The 27,668-nt window shown below is 38.7% G+C and overlaps 1 protein-coding gene and 1 long non-coding RNA gene across 3 annotated transcripts in view; one reads left to right on the top strand and one right to left on the bottom strand.

The window, feature by feature from the left end:
- The window catches only part of LOC148187680 (uncharacterized), a 163,370-nt gene extending 137,533 nt beyond the window's left edge, over nucleotides 1–25,837 (top strand). The window contains exon 5 of the long non-coding RNA XR_015778518.1: nucleotides 24,515–25,837. This is a non-coding gene — a long non-coding RNA (uncharacterized LOC148187680). The remainder of the gene's footprint in view (nucleotides 1–24,514) is intronic.
- Nucleotides 1,273–25,982, bottom strand: sgms1a (sphingomyelin synthase 1a). 2 transcript variants are annotated; one of them, XM_042502159.2, is made up of 7 exons: nucleotides 25,850–25,955; nucleotides 10,404–10,517; nucleotides 8,818–9,710; nucleotides 8,588–8,705; nucleotides 6,069–6,222; nucleotides 5,016–5,182; nucleotides 1,273–4,074 (listed from the first exon to the last, which is right to left on the bottom strand). In XM_042502159.2, exons 3-7 carry the CDS (start codon nucleotides 9,429–9,431, stop codon nucleotides 3,898–3,900), a joined length of 1,230 nt encoding a protein of 409 aa, XP_042358093.2. In that variant the 5' UTR covers nucleotides 9,432–9,710; nucleotides 10,404–10,517; nucleotides 25,850–25,955; the 3' UTR covers nucleotides 1,273–3,897. The 2 variants fall into 2 exon arrangements, with proteins under 2 accessions (XP_042358093.2, XP_042358092.2); XM_042502158.2 differs by lacking the exon at nucleotides 10,404–10,517 and having other exon boundaries at nucleotides 25,850–25,982.
- Nucleotides 25,983–27,668: the final 1,686 nt, after the last annotated feature.

Below are 27,668 nucleotides of genomic sequence, written 5' to 3'. Positions count from 1 at the left end.
CATCAGCACTTGAGGTCGTGATCTAATTAGCTTTTGTTTGGATCTCTTGAATCCCTGCAGGCTGTTGTGGCGAGTTTCCACAGTGTGAATCAGTCATTTGATAATTTGCAAGATAAACTTTTTGGACACGTTTACTTTAAAGTTCCAAGAATATGCTCACATCTTCATTCGTCAAGTGAAATTGGGTGAAAGTCAGTAGCATTGTTTGCATTTTGACTGCCTTAAAGGCTCACAAAACCTATTTTTGTGATCTGATTCATGCTGCGAGTGATGGACATGAACACCAACTTTTCTGACAAAGCTGGATAGATATTTTCTGTATTTTAGTTTAGTCTGTGCTCTTTCACCCTTTGCATCCATCAAGATTTAGCAACAGTTTAATCAAAATGTGATCAGGGGTTGTTTACTTATGAAATCTGATCAGAATACACCCACACAATCCTGATGAAGCAGTTTTTGAGTGTTAGATTAAAATTAAATAATACCTAGAATTATTTCAAATGTGTTACTCATTTAGTATTGAATATTCGTTGTTATGGATAAAAAAAACCCTCTGATTTGAAATTAACTGAATATGACACAAAATAAAAGAGACTCATTTACAAAGACACAAAATGACCGTAAAGAGACACAAAACAACCAAAAAAAAAGACACTAAAGTGCCTCATAGAGACCCAAACGACTACAAAGAGACACAGAATTACCTCAAAGAGACACAAAACAACAAAAAATATATATATATAAATATACAAAATAACCTCAAAAAGACACAAACCATCTTAAGGTCTGTGTGTCCTATCTCAGATATCTCTGCCCAGGGGCCTCTCTGCTCATAATCCACCCATGGATAAATTGACCTAAAAAGCCTTAGTAGAGTGCGTTTATTCGCAAACCTCATGCTCAGCTGACTGTAAAACTCCCGGGTGGATGGGAGGTGAGGTTACAAGATGACTAAAGTTTGAAACATGAGTGAAGTATGTCTGAAATGTTAACAAGAGGCCCAGAATGAAAAAAAAATAAATGCAGGAAGTGACAATGTCAGGCATACTTTCAGTAGGTAGAGAGCACAAATACAAACTGGAAGCAAAAACACATTTCGGAGGGAGAGGCCCACCCTCACTGTGCTGGTCTCATTTATGTAACTCAATGTGTCCATCTGCTGGATGTTAGCAGGTCTACCATGACGTCATCTTTTGGCACAGCGAGTTGACACAATGAGAACATATGAGATGCAGACAGTGATCGAAAGAAACAGACTGACAGTGGATCCAATACATTATAGTAAAAGATTTTATTCAAAAGCGTCCCAAGTAGAATCCTTTATCATATCTTACAAACATCCGCACAAAAAAAGGGACAACGAGGGTGAGAAGTTTACAGAGAAACATACAGGAGAACAAAACCAAAAACAAAACTTGATTGGCAAACTAGAAAACAAACATGAACTCCAACCGTCATCCTTATCAAAGCCCTCAAACATTAGAGAGCAGAGTTTGGACCGTTAATTCAAGCATGATCTCAAATCAAAAAAACGGCCGAATGTGAGGAACCTGCTGTGCTCTTAAAAACTGAGAAACCATTCTCTGTTCAAGTGAAATGATTGGACAATGCTACAGGGAGGAGGGTAAGTTGTCTCAAACATTAATGTTGGCATTAAAAGATATAAGCTCCCCCTCCTTTTAACAATGTTTAAAGAAATTAATCACATTATTATTTATTTGGGATTTGTATAATCTAACACTTAGTGCAGTTTCATCATCAAAGCTAATCGGTTTAATTTGAAATTAAAGTTTCACAAAACGAGTTAAATCTTTCCCTATAGATGAACTTGTGCAATACTTTTTCTTTACAGTTCAGTCGCAGTTACAAAAAGAAAAGCAAAAAAACATCTATACGTGATTAGGATATCAATAAGGACGCATGTTCACATTCATGGAAATCAATGTTATCTTGCACGCAAATGGTCAAATATATCACCAGCTCTGTGCACCGTGCTTTAACTTCTTTCCCACACACAAATAAAGGAAGTGTCATGAGTCAGCGCGCCAGGAGCCAGACTGTGGTGTCACTTCTGTTGGAGTCATCGGGGCCAGAATAGCAAATCACACTATAATCATATCTATGTTGTGTCGCCTTTGACTGAAAGATCCTTCCATCTGATTAACACATTTTACATGGTGCTTAATGATGTTTTTTTATCTAAACATGTGCATTCGTGTTCCTGTCTTATTTGTTATGTATCATGATATAACGCTATCTTGGACCATGCAGTTGCTGGACAAAGCTATGATTTGTTTGGAACCAATAAACAAACACACATATTTAGATTTAGAAAAAAAAATTCTGGTGGAAGGATTTTTCAGTCAAAATTTAAACAAAGTTATGATGAGTTATAGTGTGATCTGCCGTACTTGACCCACAGTCAGACCCCTCGAACACTGTCACTGATTCACGACCTTACTGTCTTTTAAAGTTTCTTTGCCCACATACAAGTTCCAAGTTGAGAGTTTGCTACTTCTAGTTTTGGCGTCGCACTTATGGAGGCAATGTAGAAGATACACTGTCTTCAAACTGGAAGGTAGCAGCTTTAGTACGAGATGAGCCACAAAAAATACATACAGACATGCTCAGAAAATTGACCTGAAAGGTTACAAGACCAGACAGTATAGAGGAGATTACAAAATGGGACTCATTGTGGGGAACAAGAGAGGGACTCGTTAAGCGACACCACGGTGATGCACAAGACATGTCCAGGTCAAGAATAACTTAACTCAGTGACATGCCTTCCCCGTTTACCAATCAGGCAGTGGTGTTTAGTAGATAATGTCGTTGTGGAAAAGTAAAACGAGCTGAGTTTCAATGATTGGGCTTTGAACTTGGCTGGTGTTGGTTAAAGACTGATTGGTAAGAATGAAATGTTACAGACATGAAAAAAATACAGTTAACAGTCATTTTCTGTAAGAACAGTATAGACCAACTAAGCACAAACTGACATCGTAAAGCGTCAATAAATAAACGGGACATTTCACTCACTGCACTGAATTTTGGGAGAACCAATTTTCTGGTAAGGCTGGCGTAGTTGCTTTTACATTCATGGGAACAAGACTGTTAACTAGGTACCACCTCGTGCCACGGCGTGGTCCCAGCCGCGACAGAGAGACACAAGACACATAGTACTTGAACTGTTTTACAATCAAGCTAAGAAAGGCACTGGAATAATGTTATACCACATTAGATTCTTATGCTCTCAGTTATCCATCTTGAAAAAGGTAAAAATCTAAAAATCTTTTTGTTGGACATCATTTGTTTTTGAAAAATAAAGTTTGACATACTTAAAAAAATTATTTTTTTGCACCTTTGACTCATTTTAGCAAGGACAGTTTACAAAAAGTAATTTCCTATAAAAAAAAGAGAAAGAAAAAAATGCTTATGGCATTTTGGTTATCAAATGAGCATTTGTTTGACAACATTTGCACTAAAAATCTTGTAAGAATATGAAGACATTAACTATGGTTTTGTGCAGAGAGGGGGAAAAAAATATTTGAGTCTTTTAGGCCAAAAATCTTTGTGTTTTAGAAGTTTGTTTAAATGCTTCATAAACTGTTGTGTGGCCCACGAAGAGGAAAACAAAGAAAACAAATATAAATTAGTGCTCTGTGTTGGCAAAGTCTACCAGAGGAGAAAGAGGACAAGAAAAAACAAAAATAATACATATATATATACGTATATACACACAAAAAAAAAAAACTAGGTGGGTCACAGTGCTACCCATTTGGACAGGGATGTGTCTGTTACTAGAGGTGAAATGACAGCGCTACATTTAACAGTGCCATCTTCCATGGGTAAAAACAGCACTTATGGAAGTCATAGTCCTCTCCTACTTTGCCATGATGAGGGTCACTGGATGTCCAGTTTGCTGTACTTCACGCCGCGGTTCCACTGCAACGACCGCAATGACAATGGCAGCTGATAGTTACGAGGGACCGTGCCGTTGACGTTCTCTTCAAAGTATTGGAACAGTCTGTACCACCACACCCGCGAGAACGGGTTACTCTGTGACGTCTCCTTCAGGGACTGAAATAAGACACAAGAAGACACCCATGCTGTTAGTGTGGTCGTTAGATATCAACAACAAATTTCCATACCAGTTAGTTTTTGTTTTGAGTAATTTACTTCACATTTTTCAGGTACGGTCATTTAACCCTGAATTCATGTGGTGTCGGAATAATCACTAAAAATTACGTCCTGATCAAGTCAGAACAAAAACTCGTAAAGTTGGTGAGAGTTTTGTTACACAAGTGGCCAAGTTAGTGTCATGCAGAAACATAGCAGGTAAAAGTAATTGTTCAGCTGGTGATAAAAGATTCTATTATTACATGTCAGATTTTGCTCACATGTAATTTATAATATGGAATCAGGTTGTAACCACTACTTGTTATGTGCCTTGACTTTGTCCAGTCTTTAAGGACACGTTAGCACTTCTGTCCATCCTAGGAGAGGGATCCCTCCTCAGTTGCTCTTGCTCAGTTGCTCAGGTTTCTACCATTGTCCCCCCATTAAAATGTTTTCTTGGAGTTTTTCCTGATCTGTGGAGAGGGTCCACAGACAGACGAATGTTGTAAAACCCTCTAAGACAAATTATGATTTGTGATACTGGGTTTTATAAATAAAATTGAATTGAATTTAAGTAATGGTAATTTCAGATAAAATATGTTTAAAATAAGCTAAGATAATCGGCTGCTGGCTGTAACTGCATGTTTAATGTGCAAATAGGACAGCGGTTTCACTCTTGTTCACTCTTAGACAAGCCTTTAGCAACAAAATAATTCACAGAAATGTTGAGCTATTCCTTTGAAGGGATAGTTGCTTCAGGATAAAATGTAGGAGAAAGTCTCGGACATTAATAACTTATCGGGATATGGCTCCAGCTACCTTGTGCCTGTTTACCTTCTCAACGTTTACTTTAATTCAATTGCCAATAAAGTAACATACGTTGTGCCACATGTCGCACTCACCTGCTGGTTGGCCATCGTGTGGTACCACCAAAAGAGGCGTGTAGTGATAAAATATGCAACCACCACGTCCACTGTATAATGGTCATGGGCCAGAAGGATGCAGAAAATCCCTACAGCGCTCAAGGTCCAGCAAAACCAGTGATACCACCAGAACCGCTTGGGTGAATCTGCCAATCAAATGTAAAATTAGCAGGGTTAATACACCAGAGAAACAGATCGAGCCAGACAGTATCTAGTCTAGAAAATAGGCTAATTGGGTCATTCTTTGCCAGTGAGGGGTCATCCTACCATCAGCTAATTGGTGGAAAAACACTGTACTCAGAAGTTCAGCCAGAACACAGTGACACTTTTGCAGAAATATTAGCCAAACTATTTACCACTAGATGTCACTGCTGTGGCAGAAAAGCTTTACAGTACCATGTGATGTAGCAGAAGGAAGAGCCCTTTACTCAAAGCATAAGAAATGCAGTAGTGTCTACAACTTGACCCCACAGTTCAAATGCTAATGACTTCTGACTCTCTTGCTTTGTGGTGAACCAAGTGGGTGTGCAAACTGAGAACGTTAGATAAAGGAAATGCATGCTGAGGAACAGACAACACGGTTATGTAACAGAGCAATGTCTTAGCACACTGATACTAACATGTTAACAGACATGCAAGCAGATAGCGCTACGTAGCACTGCAACATTTCCTTTATCTTTACATTTCCTGACATTTAGAGAAGTGCTGCGAAGGCTAAGCAGTGAAAGGCTTTATCAGGGAGATACAGATGGCACTGAAAACTGTAGTATGTGTTAGCCTATAGCATCAGTTATGAAACTGAGCGCATGTTGTACCTTATTCTTGACCTTTAAAAGCACAGTCACCATTTCTGATTAGCACATCATTCTTTTGACATCTGAAGTGACCTTCAGGAGAAAGTATGCACTAGATTATGTGATGAGGTTGTCAAAGATGGACTTGAGGACATAAAATGAGCTATGTGTTGCTATGAAGTAAAAGCCTTCCTGTACATTCTTACTTAAACTATAGTTAAGACACAGATAAACTTACATTCTTTGATGAAGAGGTACGTTAATGTTAACATGACTGTGTGGCCGCTATACAGATAATCTCCACACATGGTGTGTGAACCAGTGATGGATAGACCCCCGCCTGCGATCATCTTCATTATTCTTCTCATCTGTGCCTCCCAGTTACCGAGAAGCTGAAAGAAAAACAGTCATTAGACGACCTGTTTATTATTATGACAGTAGAACAGCCGACAATATTACTGGTAGCTGCTAACGAAATATATGAGGTGTAGAAGTAGGATAGGGGTGTTCATTTCTGAAGATGTGTAAAAAAATACTTGATTGTAAGTTAACCTTTTACATTCAAAGTTTGAAGAGTAAAGGACAAATGTATTGGCAACAAAATGTAGTATTTAAAGTAAAAACACAACTTTGCAGGATATAAAATGGCCCCTTTTTGCCCTTTTTGAGTGTTAAAGCATTAAGCACTAACAAGCATTTGTATTGTTGTATTCTGCAGTTTCTGTAAATAAAATAATTATCTGTCTATTAACCAACCAGATGCATTTACTTGAGTAATACGTTTTTTTTCTCCCGGATATTTCCCCTAAAATATAAGTAGTAGCGTCCTAGTCAAGTCCTATTTACAGTAAATACAGTGCTTGAGGATGAGCGTGGTGGAAGGTTGTTAAACATGCATTACTTCAACACTGAAGGCTGTGACTTGTGACATGTCTTCTACACTCAAAGTTTTACCTTTACCCTCATGTTTCCCCATCCCTAAAAAATGTAATAGTTTTATCTGTAACAGCAGTTTTAGCTGCTGAAAGTCAAATTTAAAAACAGCATTTCTAATGACCGCAATTTTCGCATACCTTACTCTATGACAGTGGTTCTCAACCTTTTTCATGTGAAGGACCCCTAAATTGGTACACATTAGGTCACACACCCCCATTTGATACGATTTTGCTCCAGGGACCTCCAGTTCCAGTTGAAGAATTTTGGTTATTAAATATGATTAAGATCAGAATTGTAGTTGTCAACTGCAGTTTAGGAGATAGCTGTGGAGGAAGTGAAACCTATGATCAGAATAGTTACTCTTATGACTCTTACTCACATTGGGCTCACTTTTATGGTGATCAGTAAATAATAATAAATTTAGAACCACTGCTCTATTAAGTTCTCTTTCATAGCATCATTTTGTGTCTCACTATGGGGAACGTCTCCTGTGTGACCTCATCAGAAGCTCAAATGACATTACATAGATCCTGGCTAGCACTAGTGACGTCTTTGTCAGGAGGTGATGGACTCTTCCCCTACATATATATTTATATATATATGGCTGACTCTGCGCCAGTTGCAATCCAAAATAAGCTCACCTCTTCCTCGTTTTCATAGCAAGGAGGGTCGTCTGGTGAGATGTAGATATAAAAATGTAGATGCCTCATTGGCCGCTGGATTGTACATTAGGGCAACACCATACCGGAGAGAGCAATACTATAATACAATTGTAATATAACAGGATGTCTCCACAATCATTGACTAAAAAAAATAAGACAAATCCATGCTTGGCAAATGCAATATTACACAATTCCTGTAACAATCAATAATTTTCCACAAGTTAAAATTAACATTAAGCCATTCAGTTGGCGTAAGCCTGTCACAGACTCCTCTTTTTGGTGTCCAGCAGCGATTACAGTCTAAACATCTAGATTCTTCTTGTCTGGAGACAAAGCTTGTTTTCCCCCTACTTCACTCTATCAGTAAACCCATGACTATATGAATGAGTAACTGGGATTGGTTGAGAAATACAACACTGTAGTGCTTTTATTCAGAAGAACCACCGCTTCCCTGATTATTTGCATCTGTTCACAGGCAAGTTTAGCTTTCATCTTAATGGTGGCAATGTTGACGTGGGGCTGACACAGTCTATGCGGCATTTATGTATATCTCTGTGTGCTGGGACACTAACTCGTGCTAATTAGAGAACTGGGGTTATATCCATAACCTTTAAGGATTTTTAAAACTGGTTGTTGGATGAGTGTGTATCCATGTTGCTTGTATTTTGTGCTCTAGCAGCACATGCATGTTGAAAAAAATCATTACAAGCTTGCAAATGTTTTATATGCTAATAGATTTATCGAGAAAACACAGACCACTTCTGTTTTACCATCTTTTTTCACCAAGATTCTCTAATATTTCTACTAACAAAAACGTAATACTGCATTTCAAAGAGGCCAACAGTAACCCAACAAAATTGCTGCACACAGTAGCTTTAAGTAAACAGATATGAAACTGCAAATCTAGAGCAACATTTGCAATAAAACAGGAACCGCAAAAAAGCAAGCACTCGAACCACCTCTTACCCCAAACAAAAAAAAAAAGGACATGCACATATCTTACAATCAGTGGTCAGTGGAGAGCACTCAGAGGCTTTCAACTAACAAAAGAGATCTCATTTTTTTGCTGACTTTGCCTGTTCAGCATGCTTGTGCCGAAAGCAGTTAAGTAAGAAAGAAGCCTTTCATGCTCAGAAATGAAAGTGTGTATGTATAATACCTTTGGAGAGCATTTGAAGTGCATCCCGGGAACAGGCAGAGTGGTTATGTACATTGTAATACACCGGTACAGATAGAGTGTGCCCACAATGAAAAAGAACCGCCTGCCTATAATTGACCTGGAGAAAAAAAAAGAAACAAAGATAATGAATCACATGACATTTCTATTTGCATTCTGCATTTCAGATATTAACTAATAGAAATATTAGGGCTGACTAAACTACACTGTACCTGTACTTGAGTAGGATCCACTGTATCAGCCAGAGTCCCACCAGCAGCATGCCGTTAATCTCACAGATGGAGAAGGCCCACTCCACCCTGTCAAACAGGTCGAAAAACTTATCAGGCAACGGTGGGGTGTGCTCCTTTGGTGGTACTCTCTCATGGACCACTGAGATGACAACTGTGGTGGTGACAAAGCACACCACCGCATAGACGAACGCTATGCCCGTCTTCCCCCACTCCGCAGGGAATGAGGAGCGCGTTGTTTCTATTGTAGGGATGGGAATGTGGACCATCTCCATCCTGAAGTCCTTCATCCCCAATGTGCCATTTCTCTGGGGCTTGGTAGTTCCGTTAGGTAGCCCACCAGCATGCCCGTTTGCATGACCATTTTTGTGAGCCTCTATATGAGTCTCTATCCGCAGCGTCTCCAGTTGCTCCAATAGCTGCTGCCCGCCATCAGACGACACCAGCGAGAGGGGAGGCATTTGGAAATCTGCCTTGTTGAGTCTGAGCAGAGCAGCACCGTCCGTCTGACGGAGCGCATCTATGTACTCCGGCATCCCCTCTTTGCTCAGCCAGTCAGAGACATCCTCTGCTGACCATGCTGCCACCTTCTTCATCTTGGCCAGTGGGCGGTGTGGAGGTTTAGGAGCGTCCTCAGGCTAGAGAGGAAGGTTCACAAGAGGTTTGGCGGTCTATGGGGCAGTGGTGAGTCCTCTCCAGTTTTGGCACATGGTGTTTCTTGCACCTAGAGGGAGCCCTGCCTCCTCTTGAAGTGATGGAGGGAGAAAGTCTGCAGCAGGGTCACTCAGAAGTATGGCCAGTAGATAGCAGGTGAACCTCGGTGGCCTCCTTTGGCTTTCTTCACCTCATCAGCTCTTCGTCCACACACTGCACCTCTGTTAAATGAAAAACAAATGCTGTGAATCTGAATGCATTAATATCTGCTTATACAAATCTTCTGGGTGTCGTTATAGACCGGATGCCTGGTCAGACCAGGACGCTAGTTTGTGAAGTAATATAACACCATGATACACAGATTGTTTGGCCAACTCCGAACTACTGAAAATCACAGATGAAACCACTTAAGCTCCATTTCACAGACATGAAACATTAAATGAATTATTCAAGTCATTCTAAAGCTTTTACAACAATAACAGCAACAGTTCGAGGATTCAGTTGAACAGCACGATTCCCCTCTTTGATCCTCACAACACGGAAATCTGGATTGGCTCTTTTATGCATGAACCTCTTTTCCGCTGAGAAAGTGTCAACACACACAAGTACAGTATGCAGTGGTGCTTTTGAACTGCCCACATGAAAGGATTTCAGGTATAAAACCACTACTATTAGATAACTGTGTAAACAGATCCAAGGTGCACTGAAGGCAAGAAAAAGTGATGGATGGCAAGAGAAAAAACCTCGGCGGCAGTGATTCATCATTCATTTGATAAGCAGAGCAGACAGAGCCAGACAGATAATTCTTAACTTCTAGAGTTTGATGGGGTATCCAAGTCAACTGTCCTTGTAATTCAGAGCACTTTTTTGCACTTGCCCTTGTCAAGGCAGGAATTTCACATCAGTTGTCTCACCTTTAAGGTGGCATCAGAGGTGGTTAAAGCACTGAAATTATGTCTGTATAAACAGGGCAGCCAGAATGGGATCATGGGCGTCACGGTTGTGTTGTTTTGATGGCGTGCGACCCACTGTGGGAGATTTAAAAAGTATCTGTAAGCAATTAACTCAAAGAAGAACAGCAGACAAAAATATCCACACATTTAGAACACAATGAGGTCCAGAATCTCCCTATATTTCAAGTAGAGGACAGGATCGGCCGCGATAAACAGAGACATTAAATGATTTTTATTGCCAAGTTTTGCTATTGTTATTGTTTATAAAGCACTGCTGACGCATTTTATATGTCACCCTAGAGGCCGATGCTGTTTCAGGCATCATGCCTCTTCAGATTGCACGATGTCGACACACTGTCTAAAAATTACCCACTGGAGCAGCATGATGCCGCTGTTCGTTCCCTAGTAAACATGCACAGGGGGCATGTAGAAGGGACTTCGTAGCGTTGTTGTATCTAGCTTTTTTTTAATGGCCTTTCAAATGTATGCATGGTTGAATGTAATTATATGATGTGTATGGGTATAACTGTATGGGTGCATGTGTGTACTTAGATATGTACAGTTTTGATATATGATTTTTTATATTTTTTTCTTTTTTGTTATGTAAAATTAATATACAGATATAGTAATAGTTTTTTGTGTGAATTCTGTATTTATAAAGTTGTTGACCCTGAGCATGAATATTATAAACTCATACTATAGCATGATCTCTGTGTAAGAGGTGCTCAGGTTTCTTAACCAATTAAAGCCTAAACTGTAGCTATAGTAGATAAATAACTCCTACCAGTTCTTACTTTTTAACTTTGTTTTTGAGTGTGCATTTCTCATCCAGGCTTCAGGCAAAAGCCAAAGTTAAGGCTTAACAAGGAGATGAACTCACACACACATCTGCTGCATATCATGCGTTTGTTTACAGACCGCGATGTCGGTGGTGGACACAGGGTGGCCCTGCTTGTTTTAGGGGGAGTGTGAGGTACAGCTGGAGGCAAGTCCTGATCTACTGCATGGATACGAGAGGGGAGGACGGGAGGGGAAACAGACTAGAAGAAGGAACTCATAAATCAGAGTGAAGGTCAGGGCCGAACACTGAGACAACCCCACCCCTGTAAAGAGGGCAATCAGCCAGCCGCCAGGCCCCAGCACAGCCAGCTCAGCTAAGGCCAATAGCAGCTAAATACACTGGCTGGACGGCTGGTTGGCAGGACAACAAACTGCACATCAGTCAGCTCGGCTCAGAGGCCTGTTCATTTCGGCCAGCAAAACAGGGCCAAATAAATGGGCTATAAGCTGGGTCGTCTACAACTCTGACAACACCTGGCATCCAATTTATTCCTGCTGAGGTCTGGAGAACAGTTTGACCCGATAACCCCATGATTCTAACATACAGAGCACAAAGCCAGTGTAAAAATAAACATATGGATAGCATGCAAACTGCACAGCAGGAGAGTCCTCGTCACAACAGCTTAGCTACGTGACAACCCAGCTGTGTACCTTAACATAGTGTGAAGAGTGCAAAGGAGGGCAGTATTTAGTGGAAATAAAACAGAAACAAAGAGCGCTTGCATCAGGCAGCTTGTCCAATTGAGACAGATCAGAGATTAGCTGTCACTGAGTCAGCTGTGTGCTGAGGACCTTTGGTCCATGAATCAGCTTACAGTGCGCTCGGTGAAGAAATAATCTCACTCCACTGAACCGGCAAAAGGGGAAAACAAACTACTCCTGAAACTGATGAACTAACCTGTATTTACCCAGGTATCTGAATACTGTTTCAAAATAATATGCAGATCTATTGAGTAATGCCATTGTTGTCCTACTCAAGCAAAGACCTGAACATGAAGTGTTATAGTATAGTATTATATAGTATATCACGTTTTTTTTGCCCCCCTTGTCATTTAATCTGCCATCTGCCAATGCCGAGCCTCAATGCAGGGCTCGCAGGGATTTTGTTTAACTTTGCAGTGACGGGTGTGGCTATAGTCAGCTGTGCACCAGTCTCCTCTGCTTTCTCCTCCTAGTGGGGTGGAGAAACACCATGCGCTATAGCTGAAAGCTACGGTTTTATTTATAATGAGTGGTGTTTAGCGGCAGACGGGGCTTAGCCGCTGCTCTTAAATTCAACAGAGAGGAGAGATAGACAGCTTAGAAAAGCAGAGGGGATGAAGGCTGCGAAAATTACGAAAGTAAAAAAATCTGTGTGACAGCTGACAGGATGGGATCGGATGCTCTATACACATAATATTCAAGATCCTGATCAGTCAAAATATGCCTTTATCGACCCCTGATCCAATGTTTGAAATCAGGACATCCCTCCCTAATAATATGCATATCTATTTTAGTAGTGGATTGACGTGATTGTTGTCTTATTCAAGCAAATACCTGGATATATAGTATAGTATAGTAATATCTGGCGAGTATACACTGACTTTTCATTGGAAGTAACTTGACCCTGCAGGAAAACATAGATCCTGCAATAACATTGTGGAAAACACATCCCAAGCAGATCTTTTTGAGCTGAGGTTAACCGATACCTGATGACCATGAATCAAGCTTTCATGAAGAAATGTTTCTGCCAGAAGCAAAACAGATGGAATTCTTCAGGACAATGTTGTTTGAGGGCAGAAAACTACAAAAACAGAGGAAAGTCTGGAAATGCTTCAGCCTTATGATGTTGTGAATTTTGATACAAGATAAAAGAAAACATTGACGCAACTCCCTAAACAAAGGATTCTGACCTTGAAAGCACTTTGTTTCCCTCTAGAGCTTTAGTAAGTATGACAACACCAGAGAAAAACAACGTAAGACAATTATTGTCTGAGCGTTGAGGTGTGTCCTTACTGAGCAGGGAGACTGCTATTGTCATATATTTACTTATTGTAGGCATAGGACTGACATCATTCATTCGAAGACTCTTAAGGTGTTGAGGGAAGTTGCCTTTGTTTTATCTGACAACAAAAAAGACACTCTGCACTGCACGCACGCACAGTGAAGATAAATGTACCAAGGTCTGATGGTTTTTAGAGTGACATAAGTTCTAGTAGCTGAACTTTGAATCTTAACGCTGCTCATAAACCAGCACGGAGTTCACACTTACTGACTTGATAAATCACCAGCTGTTCCCATAGATCAATAAACTGGAAGAAGCTTACTCGAGAGAGCTAGACTGAGCTAGATTCAATAAAGTTTGGTTCACCTTTATTCTCAATGCTGCTTTCATGTGCAAAGCAAAGCATTTTTTTTCTTTAATCGTATAAATTTAACTGCTAAACAAATTTTCAGTGTAATACAGAGTTCTGCTAAAAACAAGCCCCACCTGTGGACATGTGTGTGTCCATGTGTTACAGCTCACACAAGCTTATTTCAAAACTGACCAAGAACTATACCGGTTTCACTTCTTTGCTTTTCTGCACATGCTTTCAGTGTCCATGAGCAAATGATCAGCTGTGGACATTAAAGCTTATCTGTTATTTAACCATCACCTGGCAATCAAAGAACATTAATAATTTTGGTCAATATCTACAAAAATTCAGCACTAATACCAGTTGCACTTTTAGCATTAAGGCTATAGACTGTATAAACCTGCCCAAAGAAACTTAGCCAACTGGTTTACAATTAAAATTTAAACATCACTTCAGTTTGCCTCCTTAAGTCATTATTTACCAACCTTGTCTGGCAGCAGTTGAGCAACTAAGTAGTCACATTCAACTCAATACTACAGTCAACTATCTTTCAAGTAAACAACGCTTATATCCAGAAAGCTTAAAGGGTGGCTGTTCAAAGTTTGTAATTTGATCCATCACAGAAAATAGGCTGTGGTCAGCTGTATCCATGGATTCTTAGATCATAATACTGACATGTAAATACTCAAAGCACCTGTGTAAATATGAAATAATAATGGCCCTTCTTAGTCATGATACTCTGTTTTGTTTAGAGGAAGTGGAGCATCAGAGTTTTGGGTGGAGTGTCCGTAGAGGGGTTGCTCAAAGGCACATCAGTGGTGAAGATACTGGAGAGGCAAACACTACTTAAAGGGGCCCTGTGGAGTTTTCTTGTTAACAAATTTTCCTTCATTCAGTATTGCTTAGCAAAACATTGCAGTGTGCATCCTTGAGCTGCAACGAGCGTGTCAAGTGCCTTTTCTTTCTAAAAACACATTGGCAAAACCAAAGTGTTTAAATTCCAGCATTGTTGACATCTGTGTTTACTAGTTTCGTTCCTGTGTTTGCTGGTGCACTGCAAGTACCTTGGCATGTTACCACCACCTGTTGATCAGTTTAATAGTGTGAAAGGACTGTTTTTCCTGCCAATGGCATTGCATGTGTGTCCTCATGTGCATGCACAAGAAACAAAACAGGGACCCACTTAGTAAAACAGCTTGGCAGCGCAACAGGGAGCCTTTAAGTTGCCAGTATGCTTCTTCAGAAGTGCTTGAGAGGTGGTCCCATAGCTTCGGAAACATCCTCCCCCCTTACCTTTCATATGTTAGGTTAAGGTGGCTGTGTCCAGCAATTTCTGTGACTTTCAGACAATCTGACATTTACAAACACTTTTCAGCAAAATTGGGAGGTGAAGGAGGGTTGGAGTTCATGTCACAACTTCCTCTTACTTTTGCAGCTTTGTGCTGTTGAGCAATAAGCCAGAGTTTGAACATCTCTCTATATCTATTCTTTACTTCTTGACACAGCTATTTCTGTCACTTCTCAGAGGGTAACACTCCTGAATAGCTTCCAGGAGAGACTCTGAAAATGTGCACCTTTATCTCCATTTTTAAACGATATCGCACCACTAATCTGAAGTCAACCATTTAAACCCAAAGTGATTACAGATTGCATGCTTAAGTGAATAATCAATCAAACTTTCACAGAAAGACAGACTTTCAGAAGCAGCATTCAAAGGCACAAAATAGTTAAAACACCACAGACTTACAAGATACCATAGTGTATTTCCTGTCACCACTTCCTCTTACTTTTGCATCTCAACATAAATCTAATTTAAACTGTGTTGTTCTACCAAAGTAAAAGTGACAACACCGCTGGGAGCAAGACAGCTAAATTAAGTGTACTAACTCGAAAAAGTGATAGATCTCAAAAAGTATACTAAAAAAACATAACCGCAACTGCATTTTCCATTCGTGCTACAAGTCATTCCCCTCAGAAGGTTTTGTAGGGCCAAGCAGAGGGGAGGTGAAGGGGGGAGTTGGGTGGTTTCACACAAGGCAGTACATGTGACATCACCAGAAAAAGATCCCACCCAAGAGCGACAATATGTCAAGCCGACACAAACATAAACACACCATCTGTAGCCCATCTTTAGGCAACTTTGAGTGGTTTGAAAATGACTCATTCACGATGGATATGAATGGCCTTTAAGGGAAGAGAAAAGTTGTGTCCAAGTGGGTCACCAATATTAAAACCAAACTGCCTCTACTCTTAAAAATGTACTAATGTCAATAGCAGCCTGGATGTGAATACGGTTTGTTTTTATAAAGAAACTTGTTGGGTTACCACTTTAAAGCTTTTAAAATGCCTGATCTGAATTTGAGTTTTATACTGAGGGGCACCTGTGCCATAGAGTTTGCTGTTTTGTGTTCCTAAATTCCCTCTTTTTTCATCAGCTCAAAAGGCCTCAGAGGGGAGGAAGACTGTTTCTCTGACCTGTCGTCACCTTCTGTCTTTTGGTTTCCACCTCTTCCTTCACTCTCCTCCCTGTCAACATGATCAGGAGCCAGCCCCTATTGATTGTACTTTCTCCCACTATCTCTATTGCTTCACATATGTTTCCTGTCGTTCATTTCATTCTTTGTTTTGTTTTTCTGGCCCTTGCAACACCCACAAGTTGTGACAATTGAAATCTCCCGGTGAAAAGAATGGTTTTTGGAAATTGGCAGAGGTACAGACATGTGAATGAGATGTGAGAACAGATATACAGTACACACACAGGCACGCCAACCTGAGGCATATTACTCTTGGCCGTACGAGTATTACAGCTTCAAATGGAATTTGTAGCTAATTCCTGACAAATACAGTGTGCCTCTAAGGTAACAGTGAGAAAACGTGAACAGTCACAGTCACAGTCATAGTAAAGGCTTTTCACAAAATGTAATTCAGCAATCCCTTTGAGTAAAATGTGACGGTTTGGGGGTTTTGGATTGCTGGTCAAAGTAATTTAAAGTCATCATTGTGGGCGTTAAAACTTTTTTTTACTATTATATCATAAACTAAATTAATTTAGAAAATAATCTGGAGGTTAATCAATAACAAAAGTAGTTGTTTGTTGCAGTCCTAAAATAAAGTACATGATTCTCTGGACCTGATTAGGCCAACTTTTAAACTGGTATGTGGGCAAATTCATTATAAAAAAGTTTTGCTTCTGGTGCTTTAGTCAAGCAATGCCACCGACTCCTGTGTCAGTGCAGAAACTCTAAAAACAAAAGTTAAAACTCACTTGCTATCTACTCCTGCATGTGGTTTCAGGGAAACTTCTCATAGTGACAGCTCATGTTGCATCTAACCTGGATATGTATGATACATTCAGCAGACATGACATTGCAAAACCAGAAAAGAATCACATAAAAGCCAGATGAAGGTGATATCCCCCTTGACGCTGTTTTAAAGGGAATGCTTTGTTTGCCTTGTCCCCTGCCTTGTGTCAAGGGTGTTGCCTTTTTCTTTGTACACCATTTTTGAAAGCCTAATATCCCTTTACAGGTTTTTTATCTTGTGAGGTACACTGACAATGGTTGATCAACACGCTCTCACCTGTATCCCTTTACACCTAGTGTACAAATGCCCCACAGGTAGACAATGCAGGGCCAATATTTACACAACTGGGACAGCCTAGTTAAAATTATTATGGTTGAAATTTAACTATGTATGTAAATGCTTAAACAGCAGAGTAAAGAACTTTACTCTTTTCCTGATTTTTTTATAAGAAACTTTAAGTTTGCAATCAAAAAAATCTTTGGTAATGCACTGTAAACTTCTACAGTACAGAGCAACCAGCAGCCAATCTTTGTTAACCTGAAGGACAGACCAAATGAAACTGTGTTTGGTGTCAGTGAACACAGAGGAGATGAATAACATGTTTGGAATGTGCAGCATTTTAAAGATTAAAGGGTCAACTCATCTGAAATATCACACACACACACACACACACACACACACACACACATAAATATATAAATATTTTAATACTTAACTAACCATGCAGATAGATTCTTGCATCAATGTTTTTGAGATTTCTGCCTCCTACCAACCAGATTAGCACCGCTCTAGCAATGAAAAAATGTCTAAAAAATAAAGATCACAAAAATGCCTTTATAGTAGGAGCTTATGAATGAACTGACTTGACTTAGTAACTTACTGATCAAACAAAACATCTTGTTCTGTTCTCTGCTTCTAACTCCTACAAGTTAATTATATGTCACATGATTGTACTGACTGTTTGATTTTTGCTGTTGTTGTGTATACAAGCAAACAATCAAGGCTGATGCTACCGTAGATTGTAGAAATCAACAAAGCCCCGGAGCTTTCAACTGGTCCACAGTCAATATTAGAACCGTTGCAAATGGGTCTTGCAGTGAAAAATGGCAAAAGTAAATCAGAATCTGCACAGGCATCAATTTTACATGTTAAAATGACACCTGACTTTTCCAGGTTTTGCTTCCACATTTTGTTTTCTATTGTCAAAGAACAATGTGTGTACTCAGCAGCTTCCTGTCCTGAGCTGAAGTACAGAGTACTTCAGCTCAGGACACAATGACCTACAGGAATCCATCAATATATCTGTTGTGTTGAGAATCACATGCAGATGACAAGCTTAAAACAGCTCCCGAGACAACACCAAGCTCCTTGTGGTAGCGTACATAAGCTCATGTAAGAGGAAATAAGAAAGAAGAAGAAAAAAATAAGAAGAAAATAAAAGTTCTCCAATTTGAAAGAAAAGTCAGAGCAATCTTATCAGATTAAAAGTCTTACAATGGATGAGCAATTAGAAAGGTCTTGAAACTATCACAAGCTATTCAGGGCAAGAAAAATGTATGAAACTGAGAAATTTAGCAGAGCCCTGATGACAGCCTCGACTGAGTACATTCACTGTGAAGTTAAGACCACGGGCGACGAGGTCCTGATATTTATTTGTCAGGGAATAATCAATCTGCTAACCATAACAGCTGACAACAGAGGCTCCAAAACATGCATTACATAACATCCTCCCACTACTGCCGAGGAATATTGCACTTCTAATTTTGTCAGAGAAGTAGACTACAGTTCTAGTGGGAGGACGAAATTTAATTAGGAGGTAAAATAAATGATTGCCATTTAAATGTTTCCGCTGTGGGTACTTGCTTAACTGTGGTCATAACTTTATGAATGACTGTTTTTTATTTGCATTGTGCATGCATTATTATTACCCCCACTGGACTACATGCAGGGGGTGTGATGGGGTGGGTGATATGATGCACTGCAGCTTGTTTTATGTGGAATGTATAAAATGACTATATCGCAGACATGAAGTATTAATTGTCACATCTTTTTTTACGAGACAGTGGCACAAGACTCCCTTCTGCAGTTTTTGAACCCCTTTCACTTTATCGAGACGGAGCAGACAAGGTGTGTGTTTTGCTACCTGCAGGGCTCCGTACCGCAACTATTTTGTCGCATTTTGCAACCATACAATACCACTGACACTTACAAATACCTTTAATGTATGGCACAGTTTGACAACTGGAGAGCTGTTAGCTTGTTTCCAGCTCACAGGGAATAAATCCTCATGTTTTAAAGCCATCACGCTAACAGTTTGACTTTATTGTAACTACTAAAAAATTACTGTTGAACTGAAGCTTCACAGCGAAAACATCAACACTTCCAGCCCAAGACAAGCAGGGTACCTCAAAATAAAAGTACAACTGGTTCCACTTTGATTTATTTAAATAAAATAGGACTTTATTTAACTTTATTATAACTGTACAATATTTAACTTTATTGTAACTGCAGTTACCTTAATAATTTTGTAATGTACTAACTTAATATATATCTGAAAATATATATCTATTGCGTATAAAAATATAGCCTAAAATATTGCAATATTATTTTTCAGCCATATTGCCAAGCCCTTGGGTGTGATATCAGTACCATTTAACTTTAAAAATTCCATGGATGAATATTTTCATTAAAAATATGTTCAAAAATCTCAATTTCTTTGCAATTTCATTTTTTTTTATTTTAAACAAGTGACTTAATAACTAGATCTCCTTTCCATTTGTCCTCAAAACAGTTAAGTTAAAGTTGATTAAATGTTAAAAGAGAAGATGTTGTTTTTCCTCTACTATCACGTGACTAAAATCGGATGTGTTATTACATGATTTTATTAAAAGGAAAACAGAAAGATGACAAGGTCTACAGTGATAGATAAACCCAGTTTGAAAAGTGCTTCATCATGCAAACCTTTGCAACTCTGCTATCACAGAACAATATTATGTTCTATCAGTCTGTTAATTAACAAAGCAAGTTGTTTGGCCAGGGGTAAAGATGAGACAGGCCATAAAGCGTGGATGGCTCTTGCAGGAGTCTCAGGGGGAGCTGAGCTGAATGGCACAACACCCACTGTACTGGAAGGTGCTTTCCGCTAATGAGAAAGCCACCTGTGGCTTTATGAGTCACTGATTAGGATGTCAGGCCCTCGCAGCCCCAGAGGACCAGCACACTTCTCCCCCTCTGCTTAAATGCATGTGGTGCAGACACATCAGAAATTATATCTAGCATAGCACACGGGGGACTTGTTGTCAACAGGGTGTAATTAGTGTGCAGCACGGCATTTAGCCCCATCTTTTCAAATATCAACTTTCCAAACTGCAAGTGTCAACAAGACTGACAGCTTAACAGACTTGTAATGACTTTGCATGTTTGAGCAGAAAGATGCAATTTCCTGACTGTGTTATTGTTTGGCTGACACTAAAAATTGTGCTTCTTAATTACACCGTTGAGTCCATGACATACAGTAACAACGGCTTCGTTAAAGAGGCTGGAGATATTGCATCAATAAATGTTGTGCTCTACTTTCTTTCATGCAACTTAAATCTTTCTTGGACTTAAATTCAAAAGTGAATGTGAACTGTACTTTTTAAAACATAACCTAACGACTCTCTTTTGGCCTGTGTTTGGGTTTTAGACCATTACGTTGTATTTATGGAGCAATAGCACAGAACAGTGAGTTTTGACCCTTGATTTCTGAGTTTTGTTTGACCTGCGCAATCTTCCAAAAAGATGTCATCCATCAAACCCCTTTCATGACCTTAAAACTCAGTGGCAATATAAGATAATCTGCTCTCTCTGACAGAAAATAAAACAAAACTCCTACACTACAAAGCAAATGCTCCTTTTTGTTTCAACTGCGCTCTTTAAGCAATGTGTTACATTTATTAACCACAAAACGTAAAACACACAAAAAAAAGGGTTAGGCAAGTGCAGCCAGGGCAACACCCACGACTGCAGAGAGTTTCTATTTTTGCGTTATCTTGTACAGTCATGTATGGTAATAAAGCTCATTTCCATGTCGGCTGGAACTGTGTAATTTCCAATTTAGAAGATTTATAGACATGCCTTCTTAAAAGCATATACAGAAAACTGATCCAAGTGTCTAATGACAATTGTTTTAAAATAATCACAAGAAGAATCAGGAGACTCTTCTTGCTGCTGCTTCCTTGTATTCAAATATTCTTTTTAATTTCTTACACTGCACTGTAACTTTTAGCTTTTTATTTTATATGTGTTATAATATTTTTTTGCTTGTTTTTATTTTCTATTCCCTCGCTCTTTAATATCATTTAAATTGCATTTAAATTTCCTTATATATCGTGTTTTTTTGCTTCAAGTCTTGATGCTTTTCATGTGTTACGTAGAGCAGTTTGGTTTGCCTTGTTTAAATAAATGCACTATATAAACTTGCCTTGCCTACAGCACATTAGCGTCGGAAAGTCTGGCGCACAAAAGAAGCACATTAGATCTTAAACATACTGTACATTGAAGTAGGTGGAGTTTCAAGTTGCTGTGGAGCCAAGGAAGTAAATGACGGCACACTCTCAAGGGACTCCTTCTGGCCCTGCTTATTAGTTAGTGTCTCTTACACTTTTACAAGTTGTACATACATAATAATGATAATAATAAAGATTTAATCTGTGCAACTTTAAGGACAATTATGAGCACAAAATGACACACTGGTCTGCCACAGTCACACCAGCTATCCTCAATATAGCATCATGTTGTATTTTGCCCTTAAAGTAGGCCAAAATATGCACAAATAGGGGCAAGACCAGGCCTTCAACCGTTAGTTTGGGTTTTTACTGATGACATCACACTTTATTTACACCAAACACCCTGAGAAACTTGATTAACATAAGTGTAATGCAAGAGGACGTTAGAAACAAGTCAGGACAGGGGGATACCCAGCTCAGGTGAGCAGGTTAGACAATAGCACTAAACGGAAAAAAAGCTGGCCCTCGCAGGGGCGGCTTGCACTACTTAACATTCCTTACCCGTGCTCCCGCTCCCCACCCTTGTCCACATGCATCTGTCATGTACCTGCATCAACTAGTCTGATGTATAACCTCACATATCCTTTCTAATTGTCAAACCGTGCCAAATTTCCATGAAGTCTGTTTGGCTCCTTCATTTATTCAAACAAAGCCCAGCCAAGTAAAATGACATTAGACTACAAAAACACTGCCCTTTTGTCCGGCAAGGCTTATTAAAATTCAACTCATATTTTGACATAATTTCTTGTCTGAAATACACAAAATAGGCTACATCGAAGTGCTACTAGCCTAGTTTTTCAAAAAGCAGTTGTAGGCCACAGGAAACTGGGACATCATGTGAGTGGCGGTAAAACTTCATGTGTTTCTAATTATGGCAGAAACAAGACTAAAGCCATTACATATAGTTTCTCTGGAGGCAAACCAATCATGAAAACCAAAAGATCAATGGCCATTGGCTGGCACAAACATTGTGGTATCATATGCTAGAAAAACAAACAGGCCGAGGCCATCAGGTAATAGCGTTATACCCAAGCTGTGGTTTGAGTATTGAGGCTCAAATACACTGGGGAGGGGCAGACACACACATTTGCAAAATGTGTGATTGATTTAGAAAAGGCCAATATGAATTTCAAAAGCCAAATGTATCAATTTTAGAACATCAGAACTACCAAACAGTATTTACCCTTCATGTGTCAGTCTTTTAAGCTATTCAAAAACAAATTGATAGGCAATACAACAAAATGTCAGGGTAATTTTTCCTGGAATATACACTCTGTCAATACCAAAAAGCATATTTAATGCAGCAACGTTTTTAATCCACAGGGATCTTCTTCAGGGTTTGTTGGGCAAACAGACACCGTCAGCTAGTTGCAAACTTTGTTTATTTTGGCAGTAATGTGTATAATTTGGCTCAACTACAAATGTACCCTGAAGCTTACCTTCAGGGTGAACAGGTGGTTAGATTACACTGAATCTATGGAGGGGAATTTTGTTTTAGTCGACACTTTCACAGCAGTGTGAATTTTATTGCATTGCTTAGCATTAAGGTCATAGTTAGTGGTGTTGTCGCGCAGGACTGTATTTTGTAGATCAAAGGGAAGGAAAACAAATAAGAAACAACAGTGAACTCAGTAATAAATATTTGACTGCATTTGAACATTTCTGACAATGTGACTGAGAGCAAAACATTACAAACTTTGTAAAGATAGATATTTTGACACTGCTGTTGTGTTGGATAGCATTAGATTGCATAGGTGTACTTAATGAAGTGGCTGCTGAGTACCTCCTTTATTGTCAGTGAATGAAGTCTATTTGTGTCAACTGGACGGCACATGTTTTTTCTTGTTTCACACCTAGGAACAGGGCTTTCACAAGATTATTGTAATGATTGTACTCACTCTAGTGTTAAAAAATATACTCGTGCAGCTTTAAACTGCTGAGTAAAAACATCAGCAGATCACCACATTTAATTGTAAGGTTTGTAATAGAGTATCTAATTTTGATATACACTGTTGTCTGTTTGTTCCTAATATCTCTTTAAATTTAGAAAGATAATGGTTAGTTAAAATACCTGCTGAGCTTGATTAGTCTGATCTAGTCTGTTGCTCTCTCTCTCTTTCTCTCCTGTTTCTCATCTGTCTCCCTTTCATCCTGCCCTGTTGATATCTCTGTCTTTCATAATTTCCTGGTGCTCTCTTTTTTTGGTTTAAAATCAAGATGCAACTGTTTGCACTGGCTGACACTAACATGAGTAACAGATAAATGCAAATTTATGCACATATTTTACATATTTAAATACTGGTGTGCAACTAAAGCATACTGCACATATTTTATTTTATTAATTTATTTTCTTATATATATATATATATATACACACACATATATATATATATATATATATATATATATATATATATATATATATATACTTATTTCATACTTCTTACCGCTACACTGTAAAATCCTAATCCTTTATATATAACTACTGATCTTAACTTATGTTTATTTTATACCTAATTGTTACGTTTAACAAAAATGTAGCTTTATACATTTTATGAAGTTGTTGCAACTTAAATGGTGAAATTGCCTTGTTCTTTTCAAGTGTTAGCAACTTCTGTAAACCAAGTTAGTCTGACTTAACTTGATCACGACAAGGAGGATTTTGCCCATGAAATCAGGAAATCTGCAAGTTCTATTTTGTTAATATGTTTAAGAAAATACAAATATGCATGACTAGTCTGCAACCAGCAGACTTTACTGAGATTGCTAAAACTTAAAAAAGATTGTCATATTTAAGTTGCAACAACTTCACAAAATTAAGTAAATATAACTACATTTTATGTAAACCTAACAATGAGATATAATATAAACAGAAATTCAGACTGATAGTTAAATTTACCTGCATTTTTCAAGGCAATTCAGTGTTCCAAGTATTTCTGATTCTGATATCAATGCAGAAAACTTTATGAGAATCACATGATTAGAGTTTACTAATTCTCTAAAAAAGACGTCGGAAACAATGAAACGTTTTTGTTTTTTTTTTCAGGAGGAAGTTGATGATCCAAGCTGCTATTGGTAAATATGTTTAGTTGTCAACTTAGACAGTTTTCCAAGGCTGAATCATAGCTGTGCCTACAGAAAACTCATTGTTTCCACTTGTTGATAGTCTGACATGCTTTGCTTTGCCAATAACGCTTTCTCAGCGACTGTGGCTGCATGCATCGGCAACAATAAACCCCATTGACTCTTAACATTTTGCCCCCTTGACACTCACTGCAGTCATACTGTTTATGTCTGTGAAAAGTTGCTTTCTCACCCGCTCCGCTGCACAGACACCTCTCTGTTTATTTCGATCAATGTCTGTGTTGGCTCGTTTCCCTGTCCAACTGTGGCCTGAGCGGATACTGCAGTAACAGGCAATTTCTTTTCTTTTTCCAACGACACAAAACATATCCGTGATCAGTTTTTCCCCCCTCTTTCCCCAAAAGGGAAAAGGGGACGTGTCTGGGAAACCATGCTAACGTAAAATCAGGTCACCCGGTCCGCCCTGTTTTTAGGCGAATAAACGAGGCAAATAAAAAAGACCGCGCCAGGAGGAGAGCAGAAACAAATGTTTGACTAATACTCCGGGTTAATATTTACATAGAGACAGAGCAGCTGTGGATGTATTTTGCGTTTCACTGTAACGTTAGAGGGCACACCTGTGACATAGCTTTAACAGTTACACCAAATTCATCGCTGACACAGGTGGCTTAATGTGCATATAACACTGCTTTCGTTCACATTTGGGCCTCGGCAAACACTGTATAGTGTGGCTTAAGAGCTTATAGTCTGACCACCTAAAAATAGATAGGAGAGCTGGCGTCTTCTTTTAGCTAGCTAGCTCGCTAGCTAAAACACTGAATTCCTAGCGCGATATTCGGGTAACGGTTAGCTGTACATGATTGTGGATTACAAGGCTGAATATGTTTACCTATATTTATAATCTGAATTTTAACAAACGGCGTAATTATCTCTATAAAAAAATCAACACGAGAGTCTCTGCCAGTCACGTTGGATCGGGATTAAAGATATCGAGAGATGGTTTGTCGTCAACTGATAAAATGTTCAACACAAGGCCACTGAGCTGCATTAGTTATCGCTAGCTAACGTTGTGGTTGGTGATAAATTTAAGAAGTGGTCTGCCAAATAGCGGAGAGCAACGCAGCGTGACATATGTTACGGTGTTTAACAGTGCATAACGCATTAATTAACAGTTACCTTACCACGACTTGGAAACACAGTGTTAACTGAACAGCCCCACATTGGGCAGAGAGGGCTCGGCGGAGAGCTAGGTTTGCTTCTGATAAAAGACGACTAAACGTGTGTGTAGTGTAATTACCTTGCCGTCGAAATGTTGAAGGACTTCTCTTCAAAATGTTGTTTATTACAGCAATGTGGTACGAGTCCCTCTGTGGGTCTCTCCGGTGTTTTCATGGGTAGGCGGTTTGTGACTGGAGAAGCTGGGAGTTCCCTTCATACCGTCACCCGTGTTGCGTTCAATGTCATCGGAAAAAATGGACTAACACTGACGTGACTGTACATTAAACGACGAAATAAAATGTGATGGGTCGCAAAAATATGCAAAACAACTTCACAATAAATTGTATATCGTATTGCATATTTCTGTGTTTTAACTTAGGGTAAAAATGCGCGACAAGACGTTTATGTATACACGAGTGCTTTGACTTTAGAGCTCAGGAGGAGCATTTGAACGCAGCAATGGTGACAACTACGAAGAAAATGCAGCGTTGGAAGAGCACGAGCCAACCCACTCACTCATGAAGCCATCTATTGGTAGTCTGTGAACACCAAATATTTTAAAAATGACACACATCATTTTTACTATGAACTATGGTTTGAAACTACGACTAACGGGACAATAGAACATTTGATGGACATATTACTAATATTAGGAGTAAGTTTATTCTCTGTTTATTGATTATTTATAATTATTATATCTATAATATTTAATAATTCTTATTAGTAGTACTAATAGTAGGAGCAGTCATGAGTAGTTGTGGTAGTGGTAGTAGTCGTAGTAGCAGTAATAGTAGTAATAGTAGTAGTCTAATAGTATATTTATAATTACACCTAGAATATTTTATTTAGTTAGTTAGTTATTATTTTAGCCTTTTTCAAACAAAACTTTTGAGATTAAAAATCTCTTTTTCAATATTGGCCTGGCTATGACAAGCAGCAACATAAGTTACAGACAGACTACATCTGACAAAAAAAAAAAAATACAAAATTTTAATATGCAATTCAAACAAGGAATATAAGACACAAGTGGAGTTACTAAAATTGTGGTTATATATGCTATAAGTGAATCATAAAAACTAAGACCAGCTAAGATACACCCTGACTCTGGCTTATAGAAGATGACATTCAAAAGTCCTTTTTAAATGGCCAAGAGGAACTAATGAGTGCTGTTTTAAGTACTTCTGCAGAATATTCAACATATATGGAGCTGCACACATGAAAGCTCTTTTTCCAAACTCTAAACATACTCTAGGTATAGACAATAAGTAGATAATTAAATCTGTAAATTAACATTAAATTGCACTTTTTTTAAGGGCTTTACCAAAGATAGTGCAGGTGAATGAAGTAAATAAAAGACATACTTAATTAAAAGTACAGATTTGTTACCAGAAAAAGACTTTGGTAGAAGCTGAAGTCACCAATTAGAATATTACTTGAGTAAAAGCCTTAAAGTATCTGATATTTACTGTACTTAAGTATCAAAAGTAATTTTATTACATTAAATGTAGACCAACGGCAATACTAAAAGTAAAATTACAAGTAATGCTGGTAATAAAAAAGTTAGCAGAATTTTGAGAATCCAGTTTTTCATTCTCTCCCATTCCATCTATAGCCTGCCCATCCCCTCCTCCCTTCCCTATTCTGTAGTAAGTAACTAAAATGCCAAGGGGAAATGTAGTGGACTAAAACTACACATAGTATTTTGGAAATTTTATGGAGTAAAAGAGAAAGTTGACAGAAATATAAGATCTCAAGTAAATTATAGATACAAAAAACTACTTAAGGTCTGAAACAGAGTATTATTACTGGATTTAAGAGGCACGTTTTCTTTAAAAATCATCAAAATTGCTCTATCTATCATTGCCAGAAACTACAAAAAGAGACACACACCATGTGCG

Source organism: Plectropomus leopardus, chromosome 13, assembly GCF_026936395.1.
Source record: "Plectropomus leopardus strain MGB_pleo_1.0 chromosome 13, ASM2693639v1, whole genome shotgun sequence".
Classification (NCBI taxonomy): domain Eukaryota; kingdom Metazoa; phylum Chordata; class Actinopteri; order Perciformes; family Serranidae; genus Plectropomus; species Plectropomus leopardus.
Note: the sequence above shows the minus strand (reverse complement) of the source record. Positions and strands in the feature narration are given on the sequence as shown.

What these genes read in the sequence shown, in the direction of transcription:
- sgms1a (XM_042502158.2), bottom strand. Translation starts at nt 9,431, where the DNA reads ATGAAGAAGGTGGCAGCATGGTCAGCAGAGGATGTCTCTGACTGGCTG. An exon ending in TGGATCCTACTCAAGTACAG is followed by an intron (nt 8,706 to 8,817) that starts GTACAGTGTAGT and finishes TTTTTTCTCCAG; the next exon opens with GTCAATTATAGGCAGGCGGT. An exon ending in ACTTCAAATGCTCTCCAAAG is followed by an intron (nt 6,223 to 8,587) that starts GTATTATACATA and finishes TTTTTCTTTCAG; the next exon opens with CTTCTCGGTAACTGGGAGGC.